General features: G+C 49.3%; 8 protein-coding genes and 1 non-coding gene across 9 annotated transcripts; 7 read left to right on the top strand and 2 right to left on the bottom strand.

Moving 5' to 3' along the window:
- Positions 1-282: 282 nt before the first annotated feature.
- MGYG_04067 (histone deacetylase clr3) lies at positions 283-3,775 on the top strand (the record flags this gene model as incomplete). Its single annotated transcript, XM_003173846.1, has 15 exons — positions 283-988; positions 1,060-1,348; positions 1,414-1,427; positions 1,491-1,629; positions 1,709-1,821; positions 1,924-2,223; positions 2,288-2,323; positions 2,397-2,508; positions 2,606-2,653; positions 2,769-2,832; positions 2,948-3,040; positions 3,100-3,191; positions 3,265-3,344; positions 3,408-3,514; positions 3,578-3,775. The coding sequence occupies 15 exons, from the start codon at positions 283-285 to the stop codon at positions 3,773-3,775; spliced, it is 2,391 nt and encodes a 796-aa protein (XP_003173894.1).
- A 1,818-nt stretch (positions 3,776-5,593) lies between these two features.
- MGYG_04066 (high-affinity glucose transporter RGT2) lies at positions 5,594-7,270 on the top strand (the record flags this gene model as incomplete). Its single annotated transcript, XM_003173845.1, has 3 exons — positions 5,594-6,007; positions 6,056-6,895; positions 6,965-7,270. 3 exons carry the CDS (start codon positions 5,594-5,596, stop codon positions 7,268-7,270), a joined length of 1,560 nt encoding a protein of 519 aa, XP_003173893.1.
- Positions 7,271-8,552: 1,282 nt separating this feature from the next.
- On the top strand, positions 8,553-10,475 carry MGYG_04065 (hypothetical protein; the record flags this gene model as incomplete). Its single annotated transcript, XM_003173844.1, has 8 exons — positions 8,553-8,785; positions 8,857-8,896; positions 8,946-9,074; positions 9,136-9,253; positions 9,312-9,457; positions 9,526-9,743; positions 9,808-10,269; positions 10,352-10,475. The coding sequence occupies 8 exons, from the start codon at positions 8,553-8,555 to the stop codon at positions 10,473-10,475; spliced, it is 1,470 nt and encodes a 489-aa protein (XP_003173892.1).
- A 69-nt stretch (positions 10,476-10,544) lies between these two features.
- Positions 10,545-12,130, bottom strand: MGYG_04064 (hypothetical protein; the record flags this gene model as incomplete). The annotated part of the gene is made up of 3 exons (XM_003173843.1): positions 10,545-10,811; positions 10,886-11,638; positions 11,717-12,130. The coding sequence occupies 3 exons, from the start codon at positions 12,128-12,130 to the stop codon at positions 10,545-10,547; spliced, it is 1,434 nt and encodes a 477-aa protein (XP_003173891.1).
- A 642-nt stretch (positions 12,131-12,772) lies between these two features.
- MGYG_04063 (hypothetical protein) lies at positions 12,773-14,423 on the top strand (the record flags this gene model as incomplete). Its single annotated transcript, XM_003173842.1, has 2 exons — positions 12,773-13,094; positions 13,165-14,423. 2 exons carry the CDS (start codon positions 12,773-12,775, stop codon positions 14,421-14,423), a joined length of 1,581 nt encoding a protein of 526 aa, XP_003173890.1.
- Positions 14,424-14,783: 360 nt separating this feature from the next.
- MGYG_04062 (hypothetical protein) lies at positions 14,784-17,753 on the bottom strand (the record flags this gene model as incomplete). The annotated part of the gene is made up of 3 exons (XM_003173841.1): positions 14,784-15,679; positions 15,763-17,331; positions 17,399-17,753. The coding sequence occupies 3 exons, from the start codon at positions 17,751-17,753 to the stop codon at positions 14,784-14,786; spliced, it is 2,820 nt and encodes a 939-aa protein (XP_003173889.1).
- Positions 17,754-18,518: 765 nt separating this feature from the next.
- On the top strand, positions 18,519-20,095 carry MGYG_04061 (hypothetical protein; the record flags this gene model as incomplete). The annotated part of the gene is made up of 3 exons (XM_003173840.1): positions 18,519-18,923; positions 18,996-19,739; positions 19,832-20,095. 3 exons carry the CDS (start codon positions 18,519-18,521, stop codon positions 20,093-20,095), a joined length of 1,413 nt encoding a protein of 470 aa, XP_003173888.1.
- A 440-nt stretch (positions 20,096-20,535) lies between these two features.
- MGYG_10539 lies at positions 20,536-20,606 on the top strand. The gene has a single exon. It is a non-coding gene; the product is annotated as a tRNA-Gln (tRNA).
- Positions 20,607-21,976: 1,370 nt separating this feature from the next.
- Positions 21,977-25,472, top strand: MGYG_04060 (A-factor-processing enzyme; the record flags this gene model as incomplete). Its single annotated transcript, XM_003173839.1, has 2 exons — positions 21,977-22,207; positions 22,290-25,472. 2 exons carry the CDS (start codon positions 21,977-21,979, stop codon positions 25,470-25,472), a joined length of 3,414 nt encoding a protein of 1,137 aa, XP_003173887.1.
- Between the last annotated feature and the right edge of the window lie 652 nt (positions 25,473-26,124).

The following is a 26,124-nucleotide window of genomic DNA, read 5'->3' as shown; positions in this document are numbered from 1 at the left end:
TCAATTTATTTTTTTCCTTCTTGCTGCTGAGATCTCAAACATTACATTGATGGCGAGTTAGCGAATTTGGTTCTCATTTCGAGCTTTGTTTTGTCTTGCCACAGCCACGGAGAGAGAGAGAGAGTAAAGGACAGACCTAGCAGATAAGGAGAGGAATTGAACATCTATCCGCGACCACGTCTTCTTGCATGCTACCAGCTCGTACTATGACCATCGAGCTCTGACCGTCGACTTCCCTTTTTCATTTCAATCATCTTTAGCGACTTTAATTATTAAAACACCATGGACGGGGACGAGGACGTGGTCATGAGCGAAGCTCGCGCACCGGCACAGGAACAGACCTCGGGCCCAGCTCCCCCATCAACTTCCACCATCCCCATCGGCGGCGGTCGTCCATCCCCTCCATCTGCAGAAGAGGCATCCCTCACTCCGGAAGCACAAGCACCCAATGGGTCCAAGGAGTCTCATACCCAGTCCCTACTAGCAACCTTCCATCAAAAAGTTCACAGTCCCGGGAAACTAGTGAAGGAAATCGAGGACCATCAGGCAGGCATCTCAACTCCAAACAACGATCCTACGACTGGCACTCCCCGGCCAACCACAGCAGCGGGAGATCACGTCAAGCCTGAACCAGATAGTGTTGTCGCGGATGAAGAAGCAGAGGACTCAGACTGGTCTGCCGATCACCATGAAGGGCGCAGCAGGGCGTTGCACCGTGCCCAGCTTCCAACCGGGTATTGCTATGACAATCGCATGCGGTATCATTGTGAAGTGAAGCCTACGTTGGACGTGCATCCAGAAGATCCACGGCGCGTGTATTATATCTATCGTGAGTTGGGCAGAGCAGGGTTAATTGCTGATGGAGGAGAGTTTCAGGGACCGCTTGTGCCTCAGCCGCTGAAGAGGATTGAGGCAAGAGATGCAACCGAGGCAGAGATCACGTTGGTGCATACCAAGGAACATTATGAGTTTGTGAAGAGCACAAAAGGTGAGCATTGTTTTTTTCTTTTACTTTTTATAATGCTGATGTGCGCCCATTGGACTAAATCGAGGATATAGATATGTCGGAGGACGAGCTCCTTGAGCTCGAACATACCAGGGACTCGATCTACTTTAATTCGTTGACATTCACGTCTGCGCTGCTCTCATGTGGCGGTGCGATCGAGACATGCAAGGCCGTGGCGGAGGAGAAAGTGAAGAACGCAATTGCGGTGATTCGGCCGCCCGGCCATCATGCCGAGAGTAACAAGACAATGGGCTTTTGTCTGTTCAACAATGTCTCGGTGGCTGCGAGGGCATGCCAACATGTCCTCGGAGATAAATGTCGCAAGATTCTGATACTTGACTGGTATGTGATGTATTGAAACCTGATGCCTGATCTTAATGCCTAAGACTAACCCACATTGTCTACAGGGACGTCCATCACGGTATGCGCCATCTTATCATCAGCATGATGCAATTGATATGGGGCTAACGGCTAACTGTACCAGGCAACGGTGTGCAGAGGATGTTCTACAATGATCCGAACGTGCTGTACATCTCGATCCACGTCTACCGGGACGGCAGCTTTTACCCCGGCGGCGACGAAGGCAACTGGGACTACTGCGGCGAAGGACTCGGTCTGGGGAAGTATGTTGTCCCCAAACCCAAACCCAAACACTGGCTTTTCGATATAATTAGTATACTGGGGAATGCTTACAGCTGATAGGAACGTCAACATCCCCTGGCCGACCCAAGGTATGGGAGACGGAGACTACCTCTACGCCTTCCAAGAGGTGGTCATGCCGATTGGCTACGAGTTCGACCCCGATCTGGTCATCAGTAAGTCACCCGTCATTGAGCGTTAATCACTGATTGTGCATGCATGCATGCATATATGCAATGCAGAGTGTTCCGTGCTAATGGGTGCGCGTGTTATGATAGTATCGGCCGGCTTTGACGCAGCAGCCGGGGACGAGCTTGGAGGGTGTTTCGTGACTCCCCCCTGCTACTCACACATGACTCGCATGCTGATGAACCTTGCGAACGGGAAGGTAGCGGTGTGTCTAGAGGGGGGCTATAATTTCCGATCGATCTCCAAGTCGGCGTTGGCCGTTACTAGGACGCTGATGGGGGAGCCGCCAGACCGGCTGATAGCGCCGTCTGCGTCGCGCCCGGCCGTTGAGACTGTGCGGGAGGTGGCGATGATGCACTCGCGGTATTGGAAGTGCATGTATCCGAAGGGTGAGCTAGCAACCTTAACTGTCGACGTGACTCTTTTTGCTGATGCTGGCTTACCCGTTTTAAGGCCCGTCGTCGAATTTTGCGGGGAACCGTGTGCATGGTATGTGAACGTAGAATAACCGGGATTGATTGCTACAGAAGAGATGATAAAACTAACTTGAATGGATTGGCAGATATCATCCGGCAGTACCAGGCCAAACAGCTGTATGAGGATCACAAGCTGACAAGCCTTTACATCTACCGAGACACCATTTCCAAGTCGTTTGAGAACCAGGTACTGGCCAGGTGAGTCCGAGCCTTATGCTCCTTTCCATCTTCAATTCGGTTTTTATTATCCTTTTCAATAAGCGACGACTTAACTTCTGACCCTCGAGTTACACAGCAATAACTATGACAAGGTGGACACTCTGCTTGTTATCTTCCACGACCCGTAAGTTGTCCCTCCGCTTATCAGGGCCGCCCGTTCATTATAGTTTCCGTCAGACTATTGTGATATGGATGGGATATATGTGATGTGCATGCTGATAGGGTGTAACCCACCACAGGCCCGAGCTGATGGGCATCCCACACCCAGTGACCAACGTGCTTGAAGCCCACAACACCTGGTTGGTAAGTTACTTGCAGTGCCTTTAGTATACTGTCACAAGGGAAAAGAAAAGAAAAAAGAAAGCAAAGAAGATCCTGATGATGATGTGTGTGTGGGAGAATGGCTAACAGGAACAAGGCTGATAATGTCAAGGATTACATCTCCTGGGCGGTTGAGCATAACGTGGGTGTTATCGACGTCAACGTCCCGAAGCACATCTCAGAAGCCGACGTCAGTACCACCTTATGCCCTTCTTTTCTATATCCAATGCTGACTGCCTCTTCTTCCAGCAACACTCACGGAGCAGCTATGAGCGGGAAAGCCCGAACCGGGCCCTCTTCTCGGAGCAGCTTGCGGAGTACCTGTGGGAGAACTACATCGAGTGCGTCTATCGGAGCAACTAACTAATAGAGTAATAAGTAATCAGAAGTAACGTTATACTAACGAGGACGCAGGACCAACGAGACCAGCCGCATCTTCTTTATGGGCGTCGGCGATGCCTTTCTCGGCCTCGCCAACCTGCTCATCAACAAGGGTGCGATTACCTCTTCCATCTTCTATCTTATTCTCATGTATATCAGGCTAATGTCTTTGGCAGAGAGAGTCCACACCATGGTCAGTGGCGTGATATGCTTTGTGGCCGAAAACCCCGTCCGCGCCGTCGCCAGCACGACCATCACCTGGCTCTCCAAATGGTACAAAGAGGTAAGCTCGTTCTTTATCGAGAGTAAAAGTTAAGAAGTAGGCTGAGAATGCTAACTTTTCCAGAACTCCATCGTGTTTGTGTCGCACCGGCACATGGTGTGGGAAGGCCAGGAGAACAAGCAGAAGCAGTACAAGCGGTATGGCCGACTGGTAAAGTCTACGGCGGCGCACACGCTCAACGAGATGCTGGTCAACCACCGCGAGGACGTGTTTAAGTGGATCGAAGAGCGAGTCGAGGCCGGGTCAGAGAGCAGTTCATAGCCTACCTACTGCCTTTACTTAGCTAGTTACCTTAGTTACCTACCTTACCTTATGCTTCCTTAACCTACAAACGTTGCGTCTCTATCTTAACCTTCCACCCTGTCCACCGTGCCCTGCATGCATCCAATAGCCCTGCGTAGAGACCAGCGTACGCCAGAGCAAAGAACGAGCCATGCATAAGACTGCATGCAGGCTCGACCGAGTGACCATGCCATGCGCCTGAAACAAGAGCCCACCCCCATGCCCCGGAGCAGCGAGCGCCAGAGCCAGTCAGGTCAGGGAAGCAGGACAAGCTTAAGTAAGGACAGCAACTTGCCAGCCAGCTAGCTTATAGCAACCAGCAAGCTAACTGGAAGGATCTGACCATGGACGTGACATGAAGGGGAAAAAGAAACGAGGGAGTCCGGGGTGGCCGTTGAAGCAGAAGCAGACGCAGAAGCAGAAGCAGGAGAAAGCAGGCGAGATGAGACGAGCGAGATGAAAGGAACAGGCGAAGATGTAACCCAGACAAGGTCAAGTCCGTCGCCTCTGCTACTTCTGCTACTTCTGCTGCTACTGCTGCTACTTCTACTGTTACAAGACAAGCCTAGCGGTTAACCTGAGGCCCAAAGAGTAGTCGTGAGTTAGCGAGCAGGCCACAAAGCTTGTCTCCATCGCATAGCACGACGACGATATCAACCGGCATCAGCACCTGCAACTAGCAACTAGCAACTAGCAGCTAGCAGCTATCACGAACAGTAAAAGTAAAGTAACTAACCAACCGTCGGAAATGAGCATCGCCACCTCGTCTTCTTCATCATCGTCTTCTCTCCTGTCCATCACCGTCTTGCCATCTTGACTGGCCCAACGCATCTCCACAGAAACCAAAAAAACTCCCCGGCCACGCGAGTTTCCACTCTTGCTTGACATTTGCATTTATCTTTTGTCTTGTCTTTTTGTTTCTTGTGTGTGATCCACGGTTCGACATGGTGGTATTCGGCGGCAAAAAGGTCATGGGCCTCGATGTCACCTTATCCCGGGGCAGCCAACCAGCCAACCAACCACCGCCGCTGGCTTGTCTGGGTTGTGTAGTGAGTTAGGCTGGGCTGGGCTGGAGGATGCCGTCTCGGTGTAATGTTAAGAAGAGGTAAGTTAATATTAGACAGGGGGTGTGGACATGGATAGAGGTAGGTACATGCTCCGTAGTCCGCACTTATGTAGCTGGCTAAGGTAGGGGAAGAGTTTTCAAGGAAGAAGAAGAGCGAGAAGAAGCTGACGGAGAAGCCGAAGCTGGGAAGAAGAAGAACAGGAAGAGAAGAGGGAAGCTTCTGCTCAACCATGGACAGAAGGTGGAAGTAGAAGTGGAAGTAGAAGTAGACAGAGAGTCGCATGTCCAGCCAAAGTCTTCGTCTTCTTCGGCGGAAAGAGAAAGTCGCTTTTGCTTGGCTCTTTTTGTTTCTTCCTTTGCTTTTTTTGCTCTTTTTACTCTTTTTTTGCTCTTTTTTGCCTTGGGCCGTGGATGCGACGGTAAGAGGGAGGAGGAAGAAGGATATATAATTAAAGGACCCTGTCTTGCCTCTTCTCCCTCTCTCGTCTGCCTCAGCTTCTCTTTCTCTCCTGTCCTCCAGTGGTTGTGCAGGAAAAAGCAAAAGACGAAGAGCAGAGCAGAAGAAGAAGCAGAAGCAGAAGCTCTCCCCAGGTGTTGATCTCCAGGTTGATCCTCAGGTCTCCATCTCCAGCTTTTATCCCAACCTCAACTTCCACAGCTACAGCTTCTTTTACAGCTGCTACACTTCTACTTCTACACCCAAGGGCATCCGGAACAGACAGACAGCTACCATGGCGGGCACGGCAGACGTCTCGCGCGTCGAGGCGCCGGTGACGCTCAAGGCCTACCTGATGTGCGCCTTCGCGGCCTTTGGAGGCATCTTCTTCGGCTTCGACTCGGGCTACATCAACGGCGTCATGGGCATGGAGTACTTCATCACCCTCTTCACCGGCCTCAAGAAGTCTGACTTCGTCGACAACCCAGAAGGCTTCACCCTTCCCTCCTGGCAGAAGTCCCTGATCACCTCCATCCTCTCAGCCGGCACCTTCTTCGGCGCCATCGCGGCCGGCGACCTCGCTGACTTCATCGGCCGACGCACCACCATCATCATCGGCTGCGGCATCTTCATTGTTGGTGTCATACTGCAGACGGCTCTGCGGGCCTCAACCTGCTCGTGCCGACGTCTGATCGCTGCATCGGCGTCGGTTCGTCTCTGCCATCATCGTCCTGTACATGTCTGAAATTGCGCCCAGGAAGGTCAGAGGCGCCATCGTCTCCGGATACCAGTTCTGCATCACCGTGGGCCTCCTGCTGGCCTCTGCGTCGACTACGGCACCCAGTCGCGCCAGGACTCGGGTTCCTACCGCATCCCCATCGCCCTGCAGATGCTCTGGGCCCTCATCCTGGGCGGCGGCCTCTTCCTCCTGCCCGAGTCCCCCCGTTACTTCGTCAAGAGAGGCAGGCTCGAAGATGCGCAGGCGTCGCTTGCTCGTCTGCGTGGCCAGGACCGCGACTCAGACTACATCCGCGAAGAGCTCGCTGAGATCGTCGCCAACCACGAGTACGAGATGCAGGCTGTGCCCCAGGGTTACTGGGCCTCCTGGCTGCACTGCTTCCACGGCAGCCTCTTCAACCCGGCCAGCAACCTGCGCCGTATCATCCTCGGAACCGCCCTGCAGATGTTCCAGCAGTTCACGGGTATCAACTTCATCTTCTACTTCGGAACCACCTTCTTCCAGGACCTGGGCACCATCGAGAACCCCTTCCTCATCGGCCTCATCACTACCCTCGTCAACGTCTGCTCTACCCCGATCTCCTTCTGGACCATCGAACGCTTCGGCCGTCGTGCGCTGCTCATCTGGGGCGCCGTCGGCATGTTCACCTGCGAGTTCATCGTGGCCATCATCGGCGTCACGGACGGCCAGAACAGAAACGCCGTGCAGGGCATGATCGCGCTTATCTGCATCTACATCTTCTTCTTCGCCTCGACCTGGGGCCCCGGCGCGTGGGTCGTCATCGGCGAAATCTACCCGCTCCCCATCCGATCCCGAGGTGTCGGTCTCTCCACCGCCTCCAACTGGCTCTGGAACTGCGTATGTCTCACCTTCCTTTCTACCATATCACCCATCCATATCATCCAGTATTAGTTCTAACGTCACTAGATCATCGCCGTCATCACTCCCTTCCTGGTCGGAACCGACAAGGCCAACCTCGGCGCCAAAGTGTTCTTCATCTGGGGCTCGCTCTGCGTAGGCTGCTTCCTCTTCGCCTTCTTCCTCATCCCCGAAACCAAGGGCCTCACTCTCGAACAAGTCGACAAGATGATGGAGGAGACCACCCCCATCAAGTCCGCCAGCTGGAAGCCACACACCACCTTCGCTGCCGAGATGGGCCACGTCGCTACCGGAGGAGCTGCCGACGAGAAGTCTGCTGCCTTTGGCGAAGCTGGTGCAGACTCTGCTGTTTAACTTGGTCGTCTTCAGTGAAAACGAAACCCGGGCGGGAACAGCCTTGCGTTATATCTCTTTTACTATAGTTACTTAATGTCTGCTTACCTTATGCTTATCTGCTGCGCCCTATGGGTGTCTGTAGCTAGCCACGCACTCTACGAATGAACGTCCATTCATATGACTCTCTCTTTATCTCTTTATATATTAATCCCTCGTCTTTGTCATGTATAAGTAACTGTTCTTAAGTAATTCGGCTCTGAAGCTTCTTATTGGTCCAGTCGGCACACGCGAGCAGATATCTCCATCTCTACCGGCAAAGGTAAAGAAAGACTCGTAGAATAGCCGGCATCTAACCCTTTTTATGCCTATCTCTCGGCGACAAGTCCATCCCGCCAACTCCATGATTACTATCCAACTATCTACTATCCATCGACCACTGTCTACTCATCACTATCTCATATCTACTATCTATCCACTGTCTATGCACTGACTTACTACTTACCGACGGACTTGACCGAGCAATACGAACTCTCCACCTCTCTCTCCGTCATTCGCGTGCCATCTCCGGCCCCAAGTCCATGTCCAATCCACATCCAAGTCCAGAATCCGGGGTAACCAACGAACCAGCCGAACCAGCATCATCCAAGCAACTTCCCCCTCAACCACCAACGGACAACTTCCATTCTTCACCCAACTCTTACTTACTTCACTATAGACTGCAGCTGGCCGAGGCTCAAGTAGAAACTGCTTCGGTTATTCCATCGACGATCCGATCGGCTGCCCTCGCGTGGCCACCGCTGCTCACTTCCAACTTGGCTTCGCTTCCGTGACACTGACAGGACAGGCCAAGATGCTTCAGCCTGGTTTGGACGTCGTATCGCATGGCATCTGCATATCCAGCGCCGTCCACGCCATCAGCCCGTTCCTCGCTCGAGTCTAGGTCTAGCCCAGCTGCTTCTCCGGTCGTCGGCCTCAGCTGGGATGGGGATGTTCGTTCATGCCATGCTTGCCATGCGGGGATGAAGCCGGCCTTGGGAGTGATCGTTGAACAAGTCGCGCTTTGTCCTAGTTAACTATAACCAACTAGTCAAACCGACTGCTACTACCTTGGGCCTGGTCTGGCTGGATGGATGCAGATATCCAAAGATAAATACCCGCCGATCCCTCGCTGGGTTTTATCTTCAGTTCTTTATAAGATAAGACGAGACGGACGTTTGCAGACATACACCTGCAATCGTTGTTGTTACTCTTGCTCTTACTCTTACGCACTTGATTGGTATTGTTGATTATTCTGCCGAAGATGGAACACGATGAAGAGAAAGGCTCAAAGAACACTACGACTACGGACCACGTCGATGACTTGTCCAAGGCCGTCGTCAGTCCTGCAGATGTTGATGTGGACGAAGAGTTCTCGCGCCAGGAGCAGCGCAAGATCATCCACCGCATCGATGCGCGGTTGGTAGTTATTTGCGGTGTCGGGTACCTCGTTAGCTTGATGGATAGGACCAACACTTCTGTAGCTGCCATTGCTGGGTACGACTTCTCTCTTATCTCTCTTCTTACTTATATATATGTATATGTAACGCTGACTGACAATTGCATAGTATGAGCAAAGACCTGGGTCTGAAGATAGGATTCAGATACGTTAGTTTACCTTACCCGTTGAAGTCGTGTACATGCTAACGATAACCAGTCAATTATCGTCCTGGTGTTCTTCGTAACATATATCGTTGCGCAGCCCATAGCGACGATAGCCATCAGAAAAATAGGCCCGAGATTATTCATATCCGTCATTGTCTTCACATGGGGCATCATCTTGATAGTACGTACCCCCTTCCCCCTGCATGACTGGCTGAAAGCTTCATTGTCTAACATGCTCCAAGGGATTTGGTTTTGTCAAGGATTGGCAGCAGATGGCTGGCCTACGAGCGCTGTTGGGCTTCCTTGAAGCTGGGTTCTTTCCGGGAACGGTATACCTGCTGTCCACCTGGTACTGTCGACGTAAGTTTCTCCACTTGGACAGTTTTGAACAAGAACTTGGTCTGACTGTGGAATATAGATGAGGTTCAAAAGCGGTACTCGGTCTTTTACATCATCGGTGCTGTTGCCGGTTCGCTCTCCGGCATCCTTGCATTCGGTCTTAGCCAGATGGAAGGGCTCCAGGGCATCCGTGGCTGGAGATGGATCTTCATCATGGAGGGAGTAGTAAGTGCATTTATTTACTTGATCTGTTTTCTAGACCTATACCTATGTCTATCTCTAACATGCATTAGATATCTATACTAGTGGCTTTCCTAAGCTACATCTTCCTCATTGACTTCCCGGACCGAGCCTCCGGAGCATGGGGTTTCTTAAATGAAAAGGAACTCGCCTTTGTGATTCGCCGTGTCAACCGTGACCGAGGCGATGTACACGTCGAGCCTTTCACCCTTGGCAGATTCCTCCGTCCAGCCCTAGACCTGAAGATCTGGGGATTCGCCATGATCTTCTTGTACGTCCCGCCCGCCCCCTTTACCCATCTTCTTATCCACCACTATTCTAACCCTAGCATATAGCTGCTCTACAACAGTAACCTACGCCATAGCTTACTTCCTACCCATCATCCTCGCAGACGGACTAGGCTTTGGTGTCGGCGAATCCCAATGTCTCATTGCGCCCCCTTACGCCTTCGCAGCTATAGTAATGTATACCTCAGCCTATATTGCGGATAAATACCGTATGCGCGCACCCGTCATCGCAGTCAACTCCCTGATCACCCTGATCGGACTGCCGATGGTAGGATTCGGCAAGGGCAACGCCCTCCGCTACGCTGGAGTCTTCCTGGCCACTGCCGGAGCGAATGCAAACATCCCTTCTGCCATGGCTTACCAGGCCAACAACATCCGTGGCCAGTGGACCAGAGCCCTAGCCAGCGCGACCCTGGTTGGGTTTGGAGGTATTGGTGGCATAGCCGGCAGTCTTGTGTTTAGGTCCCAGGATGCGCCGGAGTACATCCCCGGCATCTGGGCTGCGATAACGTAAGTCCTCATTCATGCTTTTCTCTTCAGCCAGTACTCCGTAAACTGTACTAATACTAACCCTTGCTTGAATGGTATGTAGGTCCCAGCTTGTTCTGCTCCTAACTGTGGCCGTGATGAGCTGGCACTTCTGGAGATCTAATAAGAAGGCTGACAGGGGGGAGCTTGTCATCGAGGGGTCCCAGACTTTCCGTTACACTATTTAATTTAAGAATAGTAGAGTGTTTAATATACTGCTATTAATGACTTTATCTTATCTGTTCACAACTACCTGCCTAGGTAGGTACTTTTATGTCCCCCATGATAATATAGTCAAAGGGTACCATTGAAGCATGGAAATTGACAAATTCTGTATCAGGAACCAGTATATTAGTAGTTGCAAAAAAGTTGAGCTCGTCGAGATCCAAGTTGAAGGAGGTCAGTTTGACTTTCAACTCGAGGAATTCAAATTGATCATTGCTGACTTCAACGTTATCCGATTGAAGAAGCTCAAGGCGGAGCCTCATTGTATGGCTGCCATATTCCGCCAGGTCTCTCGCAGGCTGGGAACATTGAATTGGGCGGTTAGTAAGGAGAGAGTCCCAACGTTGCAGCTTGAATAACAATTCAGACTTACAGAAGACAGCTTAGCATTGATCTTCAGTTTATGCTTGAACCAATCCCTTGACTGGGTATACTCTGTGGTCCCCTCGAAGTCCCAGTTCCATTTGTATACTGGGGTGGTATATGGACTCTGATCAGTTATAGACAGGTCCAGGGGATTCTTATCAAAATCTACCGTTAACGTATCAACTTTGATGATCGTGGTGCCAACCCCATAACGAATCTCGTAACGACCGCTTATTATCACTTGGTTCTCCTGGCGAACCTTCAAGGATATCCCAGTATCAGTTTTAATTTCACTAGCACCTCGAAATTTCGCCCTGATCCCAGGAAGCAGAAATTTATCCTGAAAGAGATCTCGGGAAAGAATGATGCTTGCAGTCGATCCGTTGGGTATGGGGCTGGTAGAGTCGGTGTCGAAGGTAGGCATGTTATCTCCTTGCTCAAAACCACTGCCTTTGGTCTGAATAAAGATAAGTAATACCCCAGCCGGTCCTGCAAAGCGGAAGGACTTTGGACGAAGGATATCGGAAGTTTTATCCTCATGGTTAGAGATTCGCGCCAGGCGCAACTTGATCCCAACCAGATTTTGTCGGTTTTCAAACCAAGTCCGTACATCATTCACAATGCCGAATACCGAGTCTTTATCTGGGACGTCTGTCTTTTTCGCATGTACAGTCCATGATGTACCGCTATTCTTAAAATTGAGTGTTATGTAGCGGTCGCTTGTCCTAGTGTCTTCGAAGATAATACTTTGTTCGCTGGTCTAGAATTCGGTTAATTTTATGTCTGTGGCGGCTTCGATATCAGATACCCAAAGAGCGCCCTGCCGAAGAATACGCACCTGAATCGACCCACCCGTCTCTTCTCCATCAACAACAGCCAAGGGAACCCCAACTTCTAGGCTGAAGTTGTTAGGAGTAATTGTGAATATCTCGGGCGGAAACTGCTTATATCTCTGTTCCATAGTTCCCTCGATGGGTATACTCAACGATGCGGACGCCAGCGCCGACAAACTTTTGATTTGCAATTGCGGAAATCCAAGAGTGAGATCGAACTTTGATATGAGATTACCTCCCATTGTAACTGTTTCAAACGTGGCATGGGTGAATAATTTGGATCCTTCCCACTGTTTCCGGAGCACTTTGTTCAGCTCTTCGGCAGAGTAGGAGACCAATACATCCCACCTACATGTCCGGCTCGCTGCTTTCATTTTGTCATGGAGAGCGCTTCTCGAAAGGATTTTGGTTCCCGACATAGTGAAGCAATTTCTTCAGCCTTGTTAAGCTGAGAAAAAGAGGGCATAAAATTTCGGCTTATGCTTGTCCACAAAGGTATCGGGCTTATCAAGCTGTCAAGCAAATACGAGAGAGTGAGAAACGGTATATAAACATGCAGAGTACTCCATACTCTGCACCCAGGATCTATGCAAGCATTTCCTTTCTCGTCCAAGCGCAAGTCCATTTTTGCGACTTGCTGATGTGTTACACAGCTTAAGCTTGTCAAATAAAGTATTTGGACATGCCGCATGGCCTGTCAGATTGATATACGGGCTAACCAGCTGAATCTCTAGGCACCCTTTCGCAACTCGACACGTATTGATTGATTCATGCGGTTGGCCATGCAATCCGGCTGGCTGAGCTAGTCATGGCATGGGTTTGCCCCCGGTAGTCCACGGGTCGAATTGTTGAGCATCGATTAGGTGTTGCAACATATAGAGGGCCTCTGATATCCAAAATGTTCCTTAAAACGAAACAAGAGAGAGAAGGATTCATTTAACAAGAAAAGCAGACAACACCTCTAAGTACTGAACATTACTCCATATACTTATCAAACTAGTTATCATATTTGACAAACAAAGAAAACATGGCTTCTTCACGGATGAGTAAGTTGATCATCTATGGCCTGGCAAACCCGAACTGGAACGTGTGCTTATACTATTTTCTCAACAGCTGAAGTCAAGAAATTCATCGATTTACTATACACTGATATTCCCTTTCAAAAGGGATTGATAGACTGTCTTGTTGCAAAGGGAGATACTCTCGACTATGCCAAAAGTCGAGGATATATCCCCCAGCCAGATGACTGGAAACTCATCAAATCACTTGCAGAGCCCGGGCCCAATTTTGACCTCCGTTTTGCAGGCGGAGCTTATAGAGTTGACCCGAACGGACTTGGAATATGGGAATTGCTGGTAGTATCATCAACCCAGGTTGTCTACGGTAAGCCAGAACATGCGTTGTATCAGGCAGCAGCAGAGAACACAGCCATCACAGAGCTAACTTATGCTAGTTGACGGGGTTGCGGCGACGTCAGCGAAGGTGGATGAAGATGGATTCGTCACTTTCTCAATCCAATCAGGCTATAATTTTCGAATCAAGATTATTCCTGCTCCATTGGTTGGTGACAAACCAGAATCTATGCGAGAATCTTCATTTTCCGGAGAGGTATGGCAAAATGGCTCCGTCCATCGATCAACCATAGCCGGTAAACGATTTTACCCTTGGGGGAATATGTTCGGAAAGGTCGAAGACGAGGAAGTACGGCCAGAAAGAAGCCCGCCAGTGTCAGATGAAACAAAATACAAAGCAGCAGAGGTCAGAAACAGGGAGGCACAGATGTCTCTGGCTGTGGCTACTGATCTAATCAGTTCTCAATATTGGCCACGCTCACCAGCGGCCATCATGGCTGATCCTAAAGAGTGGGGAGAGCTACTGCCAAAGGCTGTAGCTGTATTATTGGGATTTTTGGTATATTACGCAGCTGGAAAAATGGGTGACGCTTGGTCAGATCCCGTGAAGGTCGTTATATCGGTGCTGATGGCTGCCGTTTCCGATGCTTTGTTAGAAAGAATCCAGGATAGGTCTTTAGTAAACCTGAAGGATACGATAACTATAGTTAAAACTGATATACGATGGAGATCGGGGACCAATCGGCCTGACATGAAGTGGGTAGATGAAATGGTGTACCGGCGGGTACAAAGATTGGACGGAGACACACTACCAAAACCCGAGACATTGATCAAAGAACTGACTGAAAAAGCAGAGAGGGAATTTATTCGGAGGGCAGACTACTTCATGCGGCCCATGCTTGAAAAATCCTTTTCGGTCTTGTCTACCTGTTTCTGGAACAAATACTCTGCCACGATAACCGAGGCACTGAAGGCCAGAGTTGCGGAAGATATATCCGCCACTGAAATGCAAAGAATTGTGACGAAGCACCTGGAGAGGGGCGCTGATCTGAGGAGTTTTAACGATGAGATCAAGAGGCTGAAAGACGAACTTGCGGAGAAAGAAAAGGAGAAGGACCAAAAAATCAAAAGTATTCCTCCAGGCCCAGAACATGACCTAGATAGGAAGCGTATTGAAGACGAGTACCAACTTGAGAAAACAAATTCGGAACTCGAGCAAAAGAGACAAGAAAATGAGTGGAGGGAAAAGGAAAAGGAGCATGTGAAAAGTATTGACCGTGTGCGTGAAACACTGGAAGAACTGGCATCAGAGCATAGAGAAGAGAGAGAGGAAGAGATTCGGCGACGGGGGAGACATTAGTGTTTGTTGTAGTTATAGTTACACTCTAGCTAGATATCCTCTTTCGGTTATTTCAAAAATATTGGAAGATATTTTGGTCACTTTTGGCTTATTTAGTGTGTTGCCTGTCTTCAAAATTTGGGCTACCCGAGAATAAGTCTCTCCCCCTATTAACCTGAAAATATCCACACCACCGAAAAGACCACCTTGTTATGAACAATCATGAGGGTAAGGGAGACGGTAGCATCTAGTATCATTACTAGACCATTGAGCCCCCTATATATATAATATATTTGCAGAATATAGTCTTAGAACAATAGCATTGAATAGTCCGAAACCGCTGAAATAGATTAACTAAGACCCGAAACAATTTTTACAACCCTAGTATTCCATAGGCATCTCTCGATACCGAAAATCAAATTCGAAGTAGGCGGCTGAGACATCAGACAAGTCCAAATCCTTGTTTGACTCCGATAAAATCTCAATTCTCCAGCTTGTAAAGGGCCCAACTAAAGCATACTTGTCGTCGTTCGCTGATGCAATGTCTCCGTCCGATGTATCCGGCCCCTCAGCCTTCATCTTAGTGGTATCATACTTGAACCCGACCACAAGAGGATCATGATCAAATTCGTATCGGGTTCCTTCTTTGTCTAATATGGCCTCCTTGCCGCTGTGTGTGATAACCACGTCAAGCCTATCGTCACTAGTGCTTACTCCAACTGCAAAGAACCGCACTTTTGTCAGCCGGACGTCTGCTCGACGGAAGAAGACATCTGGCCCATCGGTGGGCGGATTGGTCGAGATGTAGACGTCCAGTATTACGCCCATATCTCCACCGCTTTGCAGAATTCTCACATCCCGTTCCTTTAAATGATACTTGAGACCCGAGTAAACTTGAGTGCTTTGTCCCATGCTTTCCGTATGGTCTCGGTATCGGTTAGATAGACTTGCGTGGACAGCTCTCAGCATATCTGAATCAAAACTCGAAAAATTGAAGTCGGCCATTGCTTTCCCAATCACATTCTCGTTGTTCAAGGCAACAAAACAATAGGCCTGCTGAGTTTTATACAGCCAGAGCTGTGCGATCTGGATGGAATCTCCATATAATTTCTTGAGAAAAGCCTGCATTGTAGGGTGCGCTGCCTCCAAATTGCTTGCCTCTCTCTCCAATTCCCCCTTCAGTGCCCTTAAAGATTCAATTTCCATTTCGTACTTGAGGAGTAGGGCCAGCGCCACATTGTAGGACAACACTGCGTTATTTCGCTTCTGTACAGCGTCTATATACTACATATCAGTCGTTCTCGATTCATAGGGTCAAAGAATAGACGTAAATTTGCAGGAATATGTCAGGTCAACTCACCGATATACGCATCAAATCTCTTTTTGACCTCTTTGAGGGGTTCCAAGCCCAACTTGAAGGAGAATTCGTTAAGAAGCTTCATGGTCTCCGTTTCTAAAATGATGAGTTTGGCTGCTCCCGGATCGTACAAGTCCAGTGATCCGTCTTTTTTCAGCACGTTATACCCTTCGTCGAGGCTTTCAATGGTATTACTTATGTCATGAATCTTTTTGATCAAGTAGTCCTTGTTGACCTTAACTCCAGTATCGCTCTCGATCTGTGATATCCCTTTGTTCAAAAGTTCAACCCCCTGGAGTCCAACCATAGGCCAGGAACCGTGAACAAATATTACCTGACCCAAAGCATCTAGCAGGTCCTGGAAATTTGCACCAAATTGCTTCCGAATAAGATCCATCACAGTTTCAAGCTCCTTCTCGAGTCTCTCTCTGGCGGGTTTGATGGCTTCATTGCGGACCCGGATTGCCATTCCACTTTTGACGAGATCTTTCTTTGCTTCAGCAATCATAGTATTCGCATTTTGTGCTACGGTTTCACACATGCTGATTCTCTTTCTTACAGCTTCTCTTTTTGCTTCCTCATCCTTTGAGCTGCTCAAGCATTTGCGGTAAGTGTCCTCGGCCTTTGCCAGGTACTCCACGAAATATGCTGCTGTCTCCTGGTAGAATTTAAAGGACGCCCGAGGCACTTTACGCGCCCCTAGTCGCACATCTCCAGACTTGCCACCGTAATAGTCATCGCCGGATCGAATATGTATCAGAGCAGCCTCAGCTTCTGTCTTGATTGCGCGCAGCTGTTGAATAGATGCTGGTTCTTCATCCTTGGGGCCACTAGTGAGAAACAAACCGTACTCAGCCGCCCGATACGCTGACCATAGGGGTTCCTCAGCATGACTCTGTTGTGCGGGTTTAAAGTCCAGAAATTCAAGCCTTTTCAGGATTCGTTCAAGGATGATGACACCCTGAGCTTTCTGTCTGAGCGTTCCACAAAACCACAGAAGATTTGCCTTGTCTAGAAGCATGCGGCACTGAATTGGGTGAGCAAAGCAGACTTTTCTCTTGCATATTTCGGGATAGTCTCCAGCTCTGATAATTGAGAGAGTTCCTTCCTTGCCCGCCTTGCCGTTTTTACCATCCTCCTTTTTACCTTTTCCTCCCACCCCATAGGCCCCTCCATCTACATTGGCAATTTGAGAGAGTTCCGCTAGAAGCTCATCCTCCGGTCTCTGTAGGGCCGTCAACAGTGCTATCAACTCGTGCGTAATGCTCTCTTTGGACACTTTCAAGACATCTTCAGCCGTTCGCATGGATGGTGGCATTTGATGTACTTTTTGAACGTCTTCTGCCAATACGCACTCCATGAGTTTATTCACATCGTTCGTAAAGTCCGCGGGCCAGTGGTAATGCTCATCTATAATTTTATCAAGGACAGCTTGAACGCGGTCCGAAGCTTCCTTGAACTGACTCCCGACATATATCGTGATTTTCCCGCCATCACCACCATCTCCTCCAGCCTTTCCAATATCGGGAATTGGTTCCCCAGTGATTTGATTGTGGCCGTGACCCCCATGCGCTACAGTAGATCCCAAAGTCAGCCTGGGCTTTTCAAATCACTTAGAGAAGGAGGTAATGATTAAGACCTTGCAGACGGAGGCGTTTAACAGCATCAAGCTTCAAAGTCTGGACATATATCTCCAGAACCCCTCCCTGAATACCATTCGGTTGGGTATATGTCCCGGCCAACCCCGGAGTACCAATTATCAACGGGTTTGTAGCCGATCCAGCAGTATTGAGACTATGAGTGAAAAGGTAACATTCGCTCGGTTGACTGGCACTCGCGTTTTCATGCTTAATGCTCTTCTCCACAACTGCGTTTTCCACATACAAAGCTAATGGATCTTTGAGGGCTATAAGCTCATACGCATCCTCTGACACAGATAATACGATGGCGGGGTCATTTGCAGGATATTTGATAGTGTCTGGATCCCAAGACATCGTGGATACTTCTGAGCATCAATTTTTTTTTTTGGGTTGCTCTGTAATTCTATCGCCTCTGGTTGCCTATGGAACAGGCGATTGAGAATGGATGGACTGGGAAGTTATATTCAGGTGCCCTGGATGAATTGTTCATGGAGTACCCTGTTCAGCAAGCCACACTGGTACTTTCTTCGGAATGCAGCCGGGTTTTAAATTTTCCCCATGATGTCAAATGAACGAGGACATACTCTGCCACTACCTGTGCGGCCTCGATGCGGATATGATCGATGGTTCCCCGGACCGGCCTTTATTTCCAACCAAAACATTATGGTTTATGGTTCTCAATTGGAGACATTGTCGGATCAGCGTATGCGTTGTCGATTACTTGATATCCATGTAATTGATTGTGGCAGAGCTGAATTTGGCATTCAACATATAGATACTTTGCAGTATATGCATGCCTCAAAATTTAGACCTGCTACGACACTGAAGATCTGGCTGCTGTGCAACCGGGACTGCGGGGAGGAGCAACTTAGACAGGACATGTGCGATAGAACTGGGTTGCCGGGCCGTTACATGTTGCTCCAGATTCAGGCCTGCCACGTCGCTGAAGACCCCAGAGCTGCCAAAGGACATACAGCTTGGATGGGACATAACTAGTGTAAGCGAGAGTCGAAAGAATTAAAATCGAAAACTGCCCGTCTCCCCCTTCCCCACTGTTAACAGAGTACATATAATCATTTTTTCAACAGAGAACTGCATGTTAAATACGACTCACTCGATATGGCGACGATTCTCTCAAACAAGGAGTTGAATGAGACACTGCAGAATAACGAGTCGACATGTAATTGGGATGCGGTGGTGTCCTACTCCCAGCGAGAAATCAATCAGCTACTAAAAGAGAAATGGACGGGTTGGAAGAACCGCATAAGCCTTGAATTCACCCTACGTTTCGGAAGCCATATCATTGACAAATATAGCATTTCGCTTGGGCTTCAACTGCTGCAATTCGATCTTACCCGGACGCGAACATGTGCCGAGATAACACTCTCACTCGAAGGGACCAGGCAACTGAATATCGATGGCGAAGATGAAAAACCGGAGGAAATTGCCCCTGGCAGGTACAGACTCAAAACCATGATTCCGCTCGCATCTATGCACGGAGAAGAGGTATCAGAAAGGATCAAGGTGCGTTATATACCTGACCGCATATATCAAACTGACTGTTCGGTTTCCTAACGAGTCATGTAGAGGATGGAGAACAACCTCGTTTTTGATGACGAGAGTACAGCCGACAGTTATTCTGCGATTCATTTCGATACTCAATTTTCTCATTGGACCGTGATCAGAAGCAATCAAGATGACTCCGACGAGCAGGTGAATGAGATCTGTGAAAATATCAGGCGCTGGTGCGGATCGCCCCAGCACATCGCGAAGATAATTGTGAGCCTTGGTCGGGTGCCTAGGCCTAATGGCTATGATTCCGCCTCCTTTTCTCTTAGCCCTAAGACATTTCGCTTCGCTGGGCAACCTGGTGTGCTTAACATCTTCATCGACACTGGAGCCAGCCAACGAGAATATGGAGACTGCGATCCCAGATTCAGTACTAATAGTGTAAGCCCAGTGTCGAAACACTCCAGTGCCAGCATCATCATATCGCGAAATGTCTTTCAGAACGCATATCTGGTTGAGCAGATTAAAAGCCGGTGTCCGGAGCTTTCAACCCACAAAGGTGTCGTTCCTAAAAGCGTGGAATCGGGAATCTCTCTTGAGTTGCGGTATTCACACAAAACTATCATTCGGGGGGACGAAAAAGAAGTTGCCCATTGGAAATATATCGCCGACGGCGTGGTTGTGGACTTTGCCAAACATCCTTTGACCCTTGAGGTTTATGACGAGGCTCCATACCAAGAACTAAAATATAGATGGAGATGGAGTTATACGGGTCAGCTTCCGTATATAGTCGTGGAACCGTCTGGGTATAGGAATATTTCGTCCGCAGATGTCACTGCCAGAATATTTGATGTAAGTTTTTTCGCCCAAGTACTCTGCGAATCGAATGCCTTTTTGCGCCGCTTGCTAAAAGACAATTGAAGGAATCCAAAACTCTTGCTACGATCAAAGACAACGAAATCGAGCTGAGTCTTAGGATGGAAGATTCAGACCAGCCAAAATGCCATCTCATTGGTGCGGATCGTCATATAACACCACACGCTGCGCTTGAAAAACTCAACATCTCCCTCCCCAGGATTGATTACTTTGAGCTTCAGAATATTTTGGTTCCAGGGTCACGGTGCATCGAAATGAAAACAGTGATGATCCCTTATGACTGTGTCCTCTCAGGGGATGTACTATTTTAACACCCATGGAAGTGATAATTCAAGAGGGTCCAAATCGTTGGAAAAGGGCTTTTTATTGACTGTATGCAGAACGCCTTCATCAAAAGGGCATACTCAGGATGGTTAAAGCAACCTATACCATTTATGAGCCTAAGTTTCAATCTTCATTGTCGTGGGCCTTTATATAACTACTTGCCTCGGAAATAGATTGATCCGTGTCTTGATAACGATAGAATGTTGACGTCGACGGCAAGGGGCCGCATGTAAGACGCTCTCCGTAGAAAGTCAGATGTCTTAACGCATAACCATGCGTTCAATTCTGTAGTCAACTACTTCGATATCTACATTAGGTAGGTAGGTGCATCCCTGATTATTTATCTATGTTGTCTGTAGTCTTTTTCGTAGTAAGAGAGGGCAGTCGCTTATAACCAACCGCTGCTTGAATTTGCCGCTAAAGGCTCGCTTCTATGGTGTAGTGGTAGCACATCGGATTTTGATTCCGACGACGCCAGTTCGATCCTGGCTAGGAGCTTTATTTTTTTTCTTTTTGTTATTATTTCTTTTGCTACTTTCTTCCGATTCTTGTATTACTTTTTACGGCGTACATCATGAATCATGAATCATGCTGTGGTACGAAGTATTAGAGTAGAGATTCATATGTGTATCCAGAAGAGGCATGCTACGGCTGCAAGGAGACGACGGCTATCAGGACTAATACGAACTCCGAGCTGATAAGATGAAGTCAATAGTAATAGTAACTAGGTAAAGCGGTAGGGATAGCCAGTATCCTCGACACTGATAGACATGGAATACAACGCCAGTCTGCCGTCGACATGGCTGATAACTTCCAGAGATAAGGAAGTAGATACAGGGGTAATATAACTACTCCGTACCTGGGTACTAAGTAATTAAGTCCGTCACCACCAGCTGCAAGTATATATATACGATGAGAAGCCACCTTGCCAGCAAGAGATGATGCATGCCAGCGCCTACGACGCATCTGCCGGGCCTGGCATAGCCGCGGGCGTCGGAGGCAACGGTGGCTTCCACAGCTCCCACAGCTGAGCGGCCCAAGGGAAGCCCATCCCGATTCCCGAGCCCATGTCACTTGCATGAACGGCCCCAGGCAAGAGGCTGCAGCAGACAGCTACTAGCAAGGTTGGGCTTCGTTAAAAGAGGTACTCCGTACGTAACTAAGTCGCCCGCTGATTAGAGAAACATCGCCATCCAGGGGTATCGTATCTCTCTCCCCTCGATCCCCTAGCACACGAGCCAGCCGGGGAGGTAAGGGGAGAGGCGGATGTACTGATATAGGGCTTGGACTTAGCGGTGACATCTTATTGTTTGCTGTGTGGGTACTTTTAGCCTGCGAGGGAACACAGTGTCAGCATCTCTCGGCTCTTTCACCTGCTTCCTCGTCTTGCCGCGTCCCTTTATTTTACCTGACTTGTCCAGCGGTCTGCAGAGGTAAGTCTCTCTCTGCCTGTCTGCCTGTCCCTCTGTCGTGTGCTCTGTGATAGTCGGACACGTCGTCTGCGTTGCTGGCTCGCTGGCTAACTGAAAAGTCGACTGGCTGGCAGTTCCCGTCTGTTTGACTTGCTTGCGTTCCCTCGTATGCCTCCAAGGTTCCTCGCGAGACGGCTTCACATCTCACCAGCTACGCGCCGGTGTCACTCACCTGCAGCTGGTTTTCGTCTCTTCTCTTCCTCTAGCGGACATCCTCTCTTCCTTCCGGCCTCACCGCAGCTGTTGCTCGTCCGTCAACCGCTTGCACGTCTCCCTCGTTCCTCTTCCGGAGCGTTGTTGGGAGCCACGCACTATACCACCGCAGCAACTGCAATAGCAACAGCAACAGCAAAAACTACCCTCAAAGAGTCCTCAGACAAGAAGAAGTCGAAAGCCATGGCGCAGGTCGAGCGTTTGGCTGATAGCCTGGAGAAGCCGTCGGTGGACAACCGCACGTACCGAGTCATCAGGTTGCCCAACAAGCTCGAGGCCCTCCTGGTCCATGATCCGGATACAGACAAGGCCAGTGCCTCTGTCAACGTCAACGTAGGGAACTTCTCAGACGACGATGACATGCCTGGTATGGCCCATGCTGTCGAGCATCTGCTCTTCATGGGCACGGAAAAGGTGTGCTCCTGCTCCTTATACGACACTGCCCTCTCAACGTTGACCATGACAGTTGCTAATTGGAGCCCTTTTCTGAATCCAGTACCCAAAGGAGAATGACTATAACCAGTATCTAGCCGCACATTCCGGCCACTCAAATGCATACACAGCTGCTACAGAGACAAACTACTTCTTCGAGGTTGCTGCTACCTCCCATCCACGCTCCAAGGCCCCCTCCGGCATGCCCTCTGCCTCACCATCCCCAGCTCCAACCCCTGGAGGAATCCTGGCAGACAAGATGTCCCATCTCACGGTCGAAGGAGCTTCAAACAGTGCTAGCTCCTCCATAAGCGACCTGACTCCTCCCCTGTATGGTGCTCTGGACCGATTTGCCCAATTCTTCATTGCCCCTCTTTTCCTCCCTTCCACTCTAGACCGTGAGCTTCAGGCCGTCGACTCGGAGAACAAGAAGAACTTGCAGAGTGATCCGTGGCGTTTGCTGCAGCTAAACAAGTCCCTCTCAAACCCGAAGCACCCTTACAACCACTTCTCAACCGGAAACCTAAAGACTCTACGTGATGACCCCCAGGAGCGTGGTCTAGACGTCAGGACGGAGTTCATGAAGTTCCATGATAAGCACTATTCTGCAAACCGGATGAAGCTAGTTGTCCTGGGTAGAGAGCCCTTGGACGAGCTGGAGGCGTGGGTTGCAGAGTTATTCGCAGATGTCAAGAACAAGGACCTCCCACAGAATCGGTGGGACGACATTGAGGTGTTCGAAAAGGAAAACATGCTTAATATGGTCTTTGCAAAGCCAGTGATGGATAGCAGGACCCTAGATATTTTCTTCCCTTACCCTGATGAAGAGGATCTGTACGAGTCCCAGCCTAGTCGGTATATCAGCCACTTGATCGGACACGAAGGTCCCGGCAGTATCTTGGCCTATATCAAGTCCAAGGGATGGGCTACCGAACTCTCTGCTGGCTCCATGCCCATCTGCCCTGGATCAGCCCTTTTTAACGTTTCCATTCGTCTGACCGAGGATGGACTGCAGCACTACCAGGAGGTCATCAAGACCATCTTCCAGTACATTTCTATGATCAAGAAACGAGAACCCGAGCAGTGGATCTTTGACGAGATGAAGAACCTTTCCGAGGTAGACTTCAAGTTCAAGCAAAAGTCCCCGGCCAGCAGATTCACCAGCAGCCTTAGCAGCGTCATGCAGAAACCATACCCTCGCGAATGGCTCTTGAGCGGTTCGACCTTACTGCGCAAATTCGAACCAGAACTCATCTTAAAGGGCCTCTCGTACCTCAATGCAGACAACTTTAATATTGAGATCGTCTCTCAAACTTTCCCTGGAGGCTGGGACAAGAAGGAGAAGTGGTACGGCACCGAATACAAGGTGGAAAGGGTCCCAGAGGACCTCCTGTCTGAGATCCGCCATTCGCTAGAGACTTCTACTGGCAGAATCCCGGACCTGCATATGCCTCATAAGAACGAATTTGTTCCAACTAGACTAGACGTTGAGAAGAAGGAAGTTGCTGAACCTGCGAAACGACCGAGCCTTATTCGAAGAGATGATAAGGTCCGAACATGGTTCAAGAAGGACGACACTTTCTGGGTGCCCAAGGCTGCGCTGGAAATCACCCTCCGAAGCCCTCTCGTTTACGCGACCCCTGGAAATAACGTGATGGCCAAGCTTTACTGTAGTTTGGTCAGGGACGCCTTGACAGAATACTCCTACGATGCTGAGCTCGCAGGTTTGGACTATGACCTATCCCCAAGCGTTTTCGGCCTGGAGGTAGCAATCGTTGGATACAACGATAAGATGGCAGTGTTGCTCGAAAAGGTCCTGACCATCATGAGAGACCTCGAGATCAAACCGGACCGTTTCCGGATTGTCAAGGAGCGTATGGCTCGTGGGTACAAGAACGCAGATTACCAACTGCCATACTACCAGGTCGGAAGCTTCACCAGGTATTTGACCGCAGAGAAGGCTTGGATCAACGAGCAACTGGCCCCTGAGCTGGAACACATCCAGCTCGAAGATGTTGCAGCCTTTTACCCACAGTTGCTTCGCCAGACACATATCGAAGTCCTTGCTCATGGCAACTTATACAAGGAGGATGCCTTGAAACTCACTGACCTCGTTGAATCTATCCTCAAGCCCAGAACCCTTCCCCAGTCGCAGTGGCATGTACGCAGGAACATGATCATTCCCCCTGGCAGCAACTTCATCTACGAGGAGACCCTCAAGGACCCAGCTAATATCAACCACTGCATCGAGTACTACCTCTTTGTCGGAGCCTTGACTGAACCCCAACTGCGTACAAAATGCTTGCTCTTCGGTCAAATGACTAACGAGCCAGCATTTGACCAGCTACGTACTAAGGAACAGCTTGGATACGTTGTCTGGAGCGGTGCCCGCTATTCATCTACCACCATGGGATACCGTGTCATCATCCAAAGTGAGCGAGACAACGAGTACCTTGAATCTCGCATCGACTCTTTCCTTGAAAACTTCGGAGAGACCCTCACCTCGATGTCTGATGAAGAGTTTGAAGGTCACAGACGAAGCATCATCAACAAGCGATTGGAAAAGCTGAAGAACCTCAGCTCCGAAACCAGTCGATTCTGGACCCATATCGGCTCCGAATACTTTGACTTTACGCAGCACGAGGTCGACGCTGCTGTATTGGAGGATTTGACCAAGGATGATATCGTTGCCTTCTACCGCCAGTATATCGATCCCAACTCACCTACTCGTGCGAAGCTATCTATCCACATGAAGGCCCAAGCAAGCGCAAGCCTAGTTGCTTCGGCAGAGCAAAAAACCGCTGTCCTTGCAACAATCGAGCAGTTCCTCGGCTCTGCTGGAGCCAAGGTCGACACCGACAAGTTCAAGGAGGCGTTCAAGGACATCGCTATCTCCAGCAACAACCTAGATGGCATCGTCTCCACCGTACGCAACCACCTCACCTCCGCTCTCCAAATGGCCGAAGACGAAGCCACGAAGCTTCTAGAGCCAGCCAAGGCTATCCTGCCAACCGTGCTCTCCCAAGTCGGCATCAAGACCGTGGCAAACGGCGACAAAGAACCCGAATCAAAGCAAGATCCAACCCCAACTACCAACGGCACCTCCAACAACGCAGTTAGGCCACCCAGCCATAAACCAACATACATCACCAATGTGCCTGAGTTCAAGGCTCGCTTGGGTGTGAGCGCCGCAACAGTCCCCGTCGTCGAACTCTCTGAATTCGAAGACTTTGACCCAAAACTCTAAGAACCGAGTAAGAGCAACGAACAAACCACTTTCTAAGTCCGATAGATAGGTTTCATAAATTCTATTCTTCGCCTAGAAAAAATAGACTTTTCTTTTCTGCTTGGATAGTTTTGTCGGTTCTCAGTTCTAGCTGGTATGTATTATGAAGGTGGAGGGGGTTTTTTAGTCCGGGCATATCTCTCAAAAGGTGGCGCCATGGAGGCTGTGGTATGGATACGTTTATGTTAGATGGCTTCCGGGTCGAGATGCATGGTGTAGAGGCATTTCATTTTTTTCTTTCTGTTTTTTTTTTCTGGCAACAAGGCCCTACTTGATGTATGCAGTAGTGGCATAATCCTTTCAATAAAAACTAGATTATATGAAAAATGACGTTATCAATAGAGTTATTAAATAAAGTAGCTGATTAACATATTTCTTCCGTAGTTTGCGGAAGAACGGAGGGCAGATTATCTGCTCTAAGATCTCCTATTACGCCAAAACATACCTGCTCATTTGTGCATTTATGTATGGATCCCTAGATCCCTGCCAGTGGGTGCCTGGTGATCTGCTTCGTATTCGCGGACGGAGTAATAAATAACATAGTTATAGAATTTCATTTAGCGCCGGGGGTAAGTATATAGATGCTGGGAATTTTTTGAAGCAGATATCAAAC

The sequence above is a fragment of the Nannizzia gypsea genome, genomic scaffold (assembly GCF_000150975.2).
Source record: "Nannizzia gypsea CBS 118893 supercont1.3 genomic scaffold, whole genome shotgun sequence".
Lineage (NCBI taxonomy): Eukaryota > Fungi > Ascomycota > Eurotiomycetes > Onygenales > Arthrodermataceae > Nannizzia > Nannizzia gypsea.
The sequence above is the reverse complement of the archived record's forward strand: the minus strand, read 5'-3'. Positions and strand labels throughout refer to the sequence as shown.